The 9,218-nt window shown below is 40.6% G+C and overlaps 1 protein-coding gene across 1 annotated transcript; it reads left to right on the forward strand.

Moving 5' to 3' along the window:
* Positions 1 to 3,272: 3,272 nt before the first annotated feature.
* ly6pge (lymphocyte antigen 6 family member pge) lies at positions 3,273 to 7,371 on the forward strand. Its single transcript, XM_047029967.1, has 3 exons — positions 3,273 to 3,421; positions 5,567 to 5,683; positions 5,996 to 7,371. The coding sequence occupies exons 1-3, from the start codon at positions 3,364 to 3,366 to the stop codon at positions 6,190 to 6,192; spliced, it is 372 nt and encodes a 123-aa protein (XP_046885923.1). The 5' UTR covers positions 3,273 to 3,363; the 3' UTR covers positions 6,193 to 7,371.
* The last annotated feature ends 1,847 nt before the right edge of the window (positions 7,372 to 9,218 follow it).

Genomic DNA, 9,218 nt, shown 5'->3' on the forward strand with positions numbered 1-9,218 from the left:
TCTACAGTAGAACTCGTTGGCCAGGCGGACCAGAATTCCGTTTTTCTAAACCATGGGCTGCTAACTTTTCAAAAAACCTTGGAGTGAGATTTGGTGGGGCCAGGAGCAGGAGTGGGGCAATTTTTCAGCCCGGGAGTTTCAGGCCCAAGACCGGACCTTTTTTTTTGTATCATATATTGGGTGCATACAAAAAGGCTAATATTTTAATTACATTTAATATTTAGCTTTCAAGCCCAAGACCGGACCACGTTTTTTGATTTTATTTTGCTTGCGAGTAGGTTGACAACGCTACAACGATATTAGCCGAATTGTGTGGCGGATGAAATACTGTTCAACGGTTTTTGGAGATGTTAGCTAGCAAAAGTTTCAAGCCATGTCAAATCAAATTCTCAGTTTGCCTGCTCTTTTTCAAACCACTGATCAATGAAGTCAGGCTGTTAAAATAACTTGCTGAAAAGTTATTAATGTAAACAGATTGAAAATCTGTTTGAAACAGTCGAGTTGAGTGTTGTTGTTTCCCTCATGCATCACAAAAGAATTTGAATGAAACAGAGTGGAATCTTTGAATGCAGTTTTCTCCCTTATTACTTGACACAGGTCAACTTTAAAATGATGTAACTTCAGTTATGATAAAGATATCTGATTGATTTAAACAGATTTGTATTCATGAAAGTTTGTAGATTCCAAAGATGAAAACCACCCAGTAAGTCACATTTTCACCATGTGAAGGGTTTCCCCAGGCCGCCACACAATTATGTTGCTAATGTTAATCATTAGGCCTATACTGCCGTACAAAAGCAAAAGACCGTAACTCGCCGAAGTGTAGAACGGAGAAAAACGACTTCAAAGTTTTTGCACTTTCAAAGTAGTTGTCCTGCCAAATGTATTTTAGGTAGGACACTGGAAATCTATCAGTTTGATGTTTTAATGATTACACATTATCTAAATTAGAATTTTTGAAAATGTCGATCTTAAACAGCACTTTTGACCCCTTTTTTGTGTTGAATGCCAGTGAGAGGCTAGGCAAATGCTAGATGTGTTTGTTGTTGCTAGGTTACATATTAGTTCAAGTGAAACCATACTCCATTTGAACGTTTTTGAGTGCCACAAAACAAAGGCAAAGAACCGTAACTTATGTTACGGCATTCTGCATTTGCTTTCTAAAGCCAAATGCCGAATGGACGCATTCCCATGTGTCGCATATATCCCATGTATCCCATGTGTCCCATGTGAAGCATATATCGGCCTTAATTCAGCCTTGACGCGTATTATGGTAGGGCCGCCCGGCCCAGCTATTGGTAGCCTATCTGAGAAAACTTTTTGGAAAAGACGGGCTATGGACTAAACCAACTCTATTTGGAACTCCCTGTTATTCTCTCGCGCTGAGGGCGAGAGAATAACAGAAATGTACCTAGAATCCACACCTCAATACAAGTTAACCTAGACGCAAAACTATACGTCCAATACCCAAAATAATGATATTTTCCGAGACCCAAGACTCTGCCGAAACCATAGATATCCTTTATATGTCTGTGCGGTCATAAATACGACTCTACCGGCAGTTTCAAAATCGTGTTCCTTCTGCTTTCTCTGAGAAATGTGTCACTAGATTTGCATTGGTCTCTATGGGGCGAGAGTTGGACTTTCGTGAGGCTCTGAACAAATGTGTAAGTCTGTTGGATTCCACAGACAACTGTCTACGACCAACACAAAATGTGCTATCTATTGATCCAAAAATGAAGCATGAAGAGTGAAAATTATGGCAATGCTGGCAAACTAGAAATACTTTTTGAAACAGATTTTGCAGCTCCCCTCCACTCTAAGCGTTTCAGTCAGCACTCTCGGCTCTCATATACACACCCATGTAAAAATCTCAGAAACGGTTTGAAAACTTGTGAAACATAATCAGTGATATTAAAAAAAGTTGAATAAATATCAAAAAGAAGATTTTTTTTTTAATAGCTAGGGTTTTGTCAACATTTTTAAGTTTGAATGGTGGCTGTAGCTGAAAGATTGAGGAAGAAAGATTTGAAAGATTTGACTTCTCAGTGTGAGAAATACAAGGTGTGGCGTGAGAGCGTGTGGACTGGTTGAAATGCGTGTCTCACGGCCAATGCGTGAGAGTCGGCAGCTCTGTAAACCGTGTCGCGTACAGAGATACAGTGAGCTATATTGGCTAAAGACTACAGGTATATAATGACAATTTTACCCATGAATAGTTTACTAGTAATATAATGTCATAATAAATCCTAAAACTTTCATTTAAATGTGAGGCATGTTTATTATTTTAACGATTGAAAATTGATGTATCACAGACCGCCGTCCTATATGACGTCCAACAGAGGCTAATTATGCCAACGCCTCAGTCCAAAAGCAAAATTGTCTGTACTATTTTGATGCTACACCTGCATGGACTTTAATACTGTTTGCAAAAATGTATGTACTAATAATGGCCGGGTTTCCCAGATTCGTTAAGAAGCTTTTAACGCCAAGATCTTCTTAAGAACGATCTAAGCGTTCTAGAGCGCTCTTAGAACGTTCTTAAGACGCTCTTAGCGTTAAGAGCTTCTTAACGAATCTGGGAAACCCGGCCAATATCAGTGTACATCGTATTGTACCTTGAATCTTACAATTGTGTTTTTTTTATCACATGTTCATTGTTGTTCCAGGTAGACAAAAAGCAACCACAGAGCAGCCAATACATTACATAAGACATTGCAATTCATAAAAGTCCATCAATGTGAGATAGAAACAGTATGATAAATACAACAAATGCAAGTCTATCAATGGTGGTGAAATTTTTATTTTGACTTTAGCCAAAGCTTGAAGCTGGTTTTAAACACGGCAAAGCATCCTGAGTTTCTAATGTTTGTGGGTATGAAATCCCACTTCTGCTCTACTTTAACCGAGAAAGCCGATTGACCAAAGGCTGTCTTTATGAACATGATCACAATACTAGGAAATTGGACATAAACAGTGCCAGAGATATCCTCAGCTCATGTTACAAACTTTAGTTTCATCACTATGATTTCTTTAAGAAAACACATTTTCAAAGCCCTGTGAAGAGAGAGGGGCGTGACTGGGTGTTATAAGGCATGGCAGGACAAGGCGGAGTCAGGACTGGCAGAGTCCAGGAAAGTAGCTGTAAGATGAGCGTCAGTACTGTACCTGCCTCTCCATTGATTAGTCTGTTTGGGAAAGCCCTAGTGTCTGCTGAGGTGCCTCAGAGGAGGAGCAGATCATCTCCGAGTCCCTACATGCAGAGGTATTAACTCTGTGATAGCTTGGATTAAGAAAAAGGGGCTTTAGCAGCAAACAACCTGCTTTTCACCGCGATCGCCACAAGTACGGACTACCAGCAACATGAGAGCCATCCAGTGTTACTTGCTTCTGGCCTCCCTCATCCTCTTCACTACCTACAGTAAGGACTCTCTCCCTTCTCCCTCACACACTGTCTCAGCTTCTCTGAATTTCTATCCCTTATTCACTCACAAGCGTATTACCTTTTGATTGATTTCATCCATATTTCCTCGTTACGTCCTTCATGTCTTCATTCTTTCGCTTTTTTGAAATGTAATGTACATAGAGAGCAACCTCTCTAATTCAGTTTTCTGACCCTTATCCTCCCAAATACTTTTAACTATTAATTGCTGACTGTATGCTCCTATCTGAGAACATGCAACGTAGAATATTAACTTTTTTTCTTGATAGGAAACATCCATCCAGTTATTGTACAGTATTTTAATTGATTACATTATGTGTTACATTATATTTATTTATCTATTTATAAATAGAAAGTCTCTCTTTTTATTGATTCCTTACATTTATTACGTTTGTCTTGTTAGTTGAGTTTCAAGATTTTGCAACACCTCAATCTGTCATCTGCTAACGAGCATGCCATCCCATTAGCTAATCTCCTAATAGGCCTGAGGGCTAATTCCAGAAGCATGTGTGGTGAGCTGGGCTGCTGAAGCTGCAGGGATGGATTGGGGTCATCTGGACACAGCAGGGGGCACTTAAATGTCAAACCATAGACAATCTTAGATACCCAAAATACAGACGATTGCTGCTACCAGGAATTTGTTGTTTTTCTTCTGAATTCTGTAGGAATAGAAACAATAAAAACATATACTTTAGAGAACAGGAGATTTGGAATTCTGAAGCCGTACAAAGGGGTTTGATGGGTATGCAAACTTGGACCTGGTGCAGCTTGAAGATCAATATCTCTGTGGACTAAACATTGACTCTGTTTTGCTCTACAGTCAAGTCTGATGACTTGTTCAAAGAAAGGCTTGAGAAAATAGTTTTTTGGTCCAACAAATCAGACAGGTGGGGGTGAGTGTAGTTGACTCTGGTCCCTCTGAGCTGGGTCCTGTTTGATCCCTTCTACAAAAATACAATAAAACTACGAGGAGAATAAGTGTTTCCACAGGAGTTCTAAGGGAGTTCAGAGAATAAGGTAAGAAGTTCAGTCTCATCTGTCCTAAATGGACAACACTCTATCTTGTGTATGTACAGTTTACATCCACTGTATTTGCTGTATGGTAATGTGAGACAAATGGATGAAAGCAACATTAAAATCATACATCAAAAAGAAAGCCGCGGGTTGTTGCCATAGTAGACCATACCAATTACAGTACATTAATGGGATTGACTTCACCTTGTTGATGTAGTTGAAGTAAGGGCTAAGAAGTAGTAAGAAGTAAGGGTCAGAAGCTGGAAGGTAGATGAATTATAGATGTCAACAAAAAAGTGTATTCCAGTGCAAAACTCTTACACCTGTCACAGCACTGTAGCTAAGTTGGTGTACAACCAGCATACATCACAAACACCTTGTTTGTGTAATGGTTTAGTTTGAGTTGTGGTGGTCATTTGAATTGACTTTCTTTTTAGGATTTTCATAAGACAAACAACCACAAAAAATATTGTTTTGCTTTTGAATCCATCTCAGCACAAGTCAGGCCGTGAGGCTGACTGAGGTTGCAGAAATGTAAGTTTGTTATTTAGAAGCCTTTCTATTACTAACTTTTCTTCAAGGGTGTATAAAGACCAGGGAGATTGAGAACCTGTGTATGGTATACAGGAGCTCACTGTGTTGATCTGTACCAGAGTAATTCAGAAGTCCAGTGGCTACTGCATTTTACCAATGCAGTAATGGATCGTGTTCACCTTGAGTCAGATTCAAGACAAACTCATCCACCATCACTCAATCATTGGATGTCACTCAATAATCTGGTTTTATCAGGCTTGTTGTTAGCTGTATGACTAGTTTGATTTTGTATTGTTTACCTACTGTAAGTGAGGTGTTGAAATACATTCTACTGTAAAGAGGGATAAGGTATGAGATGGTGTTTTTTATCGGATGAATCCTAATGTAACATCAGTCTGATACTAACAACCTCAGCTCTTACAGATTTCCAGTTTGATTGCATTTTTTATATTTTCTTGCTTTTAATCGTAACACATACTTTATAAACCATTTGGGTCCTGTTGCATGTTTAAAACTGTAATATATCTACACTATATTGTATACCGTATATCAATCCTTCTTACTCTCTGTCTCCAGGTGAAGCTTTACAATGCTACACCTGCATGGGCTCTAATGACGAGGACTGCAACCGCCAGGGCTCCAAAATCTGTCCCAGCTACTCAGACGCATGTGCCGTTGTCCGAGGCCACGGCAGTGAGTCACACAGTGTAGTATACGTCTTAATATCAATACACAGTGTGTGTGTGCGTGTATATATGTGTGCATGCCTGCATGTGTGTGGGCTTGGGCAAACAGGCTGCTCTGTCTGGCCACAGCTCAGAAACGGCAGGGGACTAGTGGCTTTCTGGGGTAAACAGAAGATTTGATGTTGAGTCATTCAATAATCTTAACTAGCTGTTTTTGAATTACTTGAATTAGCAACAATTACATATTGTACATTTAGGACTATCTAATCCAAAACCCTGGTGTGATGGAGGTGTTCTATGTTGCCTCTCTCTGTCCCAGGTGGGGTGATGAAGTCTTGTTCCTACAAGTCCTTCTGCAGCCAGGCCAACAGCCAAGGCTACAGGGCACCCGGGGTCAAGGTTCACTGCTGTTTCTCTGACGACTGCAACGTGACAGGCAATGGCTCCAAGCTGGGTGGAGGGGTCAGCTACCTGATACTGCTGCTACCCTTGCTGCTACACCTTCTCTCCAATTAACCCTGCCACCATCCTCCCATCCATACCCCTGCCCCCAGAATCATGCCAATGACTCTTATATACGGTCCAAATCTTGGATTTGCCACTTCCCACCATCTGTCAGGCAACATGATGTACTCAAAATAACATTTGAGTGTTGTCCACTCCTCACTGTAAAATTGTGTCGCCCCTTAAAATTCCATTTAACTCTCAAGTTAACCTTGTACAGCAGTAACTTGTTTGAGTATGTTGATTGCTGAGTACAATGCACACACATAGCACACGTATACACGCATACTGTATATGCACACACAAACTACTGCAATCTAAAGATATCGTTTTGTCACAGTTAGGTCCTCCAGTTACAGTCTTAAATACCCATGGTAAAAAGCAGACTGGGGTTCCTTTATGCTACTTACAGGAGTGTAGTGAGGCATACCAGATGTAGCCAGATTATGGACAGCTCCAGTGGTGGTTGGTCTGTTAGCCTTTTAACTGGGTTCTGACTGTCCTTAATGTCTGGGTATTTGTGAAATCTGGAAGTGAAGGAACTCACCTTGCGCTTTGTTAAGCTACCTAAGCCTTGTAGATGCTGTGGCCAGGTGCTTGGCTAATCCACTCATCAGCCCCAAGCAGTTTAAATAATTATCAGAATGATCTTTTAAAGAGTGCTCTCACTGTTACTCCTCACACAGTATATGATTGTAGGGACATTAAGAAAAGTAGAGAGAGAGAGAAACAGAAAGAGAGGGACAGAGACAGAGAAAGACAGAGAGTGAGTGAGAGAGTAAGAACAATAATAAGGGAGATACAAGGTGAAGATGAAGAGAGGAACTAGTTAACATAAAAAAACTGACATTCTAGGAACTCTAACAGCTAAAGTAGCCTATTTGTTAAATGCCACACATCAAGTATTTTCTCTCATTCTGCAGTAATGAGCTTTGGAACTCTTACTAAGACATAATGCCATAATCATAGGTTAAGTCAAATGTATCTTGCACCCAACATTTCTAAAAACGCTGGATCAAAAGAAACAAGCAACCACTTTCTTTTTCTGTTCTATGATGTAATGTATTCTGTCTGTATCTAGCAGTGTGCAAGATCGGAGTCATTGTGCTGTATCCCGCTGTATTAGATTTACAGTATGATGCTAGAACAGATTTACTGTATGCAGGTCATTGTTCTACTTCATAGATCATTGTAAATACAACTAATAAAAATGATTTTTCTTTACTCTGTGAGCCTCAAAATGTGTTTTTGAGCTTTCTGTGATCTAGAGAGTGGGATAAACACTTCCATACAACATGTTCTCACTATGCATACAACCCTCTGTTTGAGGTTTCTGGGAATAGGATGTTAACCTTCTACAGGGCAGTGATAGAAAGTGTGCTCACCTTTTCAATAACTGTTTGGTATGACAGTTCAGCAGCAATGAAGACAGCTGGATACAATTGTGCGCTCTGTATATAAAAATACTGGTTGCAAACTAAGTTTGATCTTTGACATTTATAAACCCTGAATTCTGCACAAAGGGCAGAAAATACTTAAGGCCGATTTATACTTCTGCGTTTTTACGCACACGGCGAACGCCCTCTCCGTCAAGAAACGCCCTCTGCGTGTCCTCTCCGAGCCCCTCGCAGAGCTCTGTGTGCACCTCCTGATTTTCCTGACTATCCGTCTGTCCGTCCGTCATTTTACGGATACCCCTTGGCTGTGATTGGTCCGTATTAAGAACCGCTTGCGTCAGGGGTGGAAGCGGGGTTGCGGTGACCAACAAGAGAACAGAATCCTTTGACTGCCATTGTTGTAAGTTTTTACAATTCATATTTCAGCTAAACAGTACATGTAAATCAGCACCTGATTTAAAATGTAACGAGAAATGGGCAGTGTAGTTGCTGAAAATGTGCTTATTTTATTGATGAAACGGTTCATTTGTAAATTTGCTCCGACTTTTCGATAACCTAGCTAGCATCACAGTGCAGAGCCATCTACTGTTCTGGCGGTGAATTGCTTTCAGCACGCAGAGCCGTCGGAGTAGTATAAATTAAACCAATCCGTCGACTCCGTCCGACTCCGTGCGTGCGTCTGTCCGTTAACGGAGACGCAGAAGTATAAATCGGCCTTTAGGGACTCTGATCATCTTGTCAACTTCCTCTTCACACCACTCCCCTTCGGGAAAAGCCTTAGAGGCATTGAATGTAAAACCTCTAATTTTCTTAACAATACATACTTTAAGATCATTCAGTTACAGAACAGTTGCTCAACCATTCATGAGCACCTCATGTCAACTAACATGATCTGGGGGGTATTCCAGGTAGCGGGTTTAACAAACTCTGAGCCAGTGGCGGAGCAAGGGATGTGTCTCAGGGGAGGCGGAAACTGATTGGGGGCCCCCCCATTTTGCAGTGCAATAAAATATAACAATAAAAAGAAACCAATGGCAACCTCTATTGTGAACAGCACATATTAGCCTATTTAATAAATGTGTTCAATCATCATAGCCCCTAATGTGCGAACAAAATGTAGGCCTAGGCCATTAGCCTCGCATTCAGCATTCATTAGAATCTTTCACACACCGTAGGCCTACACAAAGCCATGCATAACATGGGTTTAATGATCTGTCCATTTACCAAATACACTATATTCCAATTCAACGATCAGAGGTCATAAGCCCCCCAAAATGAAGTTAAAGACAGTAGCTTATAGTCATCCTAACAGTGACAACTAATAACTAGAGATGGTACAATTTCTGGGGAAATTGTAGGGTGTGCTTGCTTACTTGTGTTGGTTGCAGGTAGGGTTGCCACCCGTCCCGTATAATACGGGACCGTCCCGTATTGAACAATACAATTTACCGTCCCGTACTGAGTCAATACGGGACGCAATATGTCCCGTATTTTTGTGCTAAACCTACTCTAATGCTTATGTTACGTTTTCACATGCTCCTACATGAGAAATAATATCATAAAACCAAGAGTTTCACGAGACATGGTAACAATGACGTTGAGTAACAGTGACTGCCTGTCATTCTGATAATCAAAATAAGA

The sequence above is a fragment of the Hypomesus transpacificus genome, chromosome 11, assembly GCF_021917145.1.
Source record: "Hypomesus transpacificus isolate Combined female chromosome 11, fHypTra1, whole genome shotgun sequence".
NCBI lineage: Eukaryota > Metazoa > Chordata > Actinopteri > Osmeriformes > Osmeridae > Hypomesus > Hypomesus transpacificus.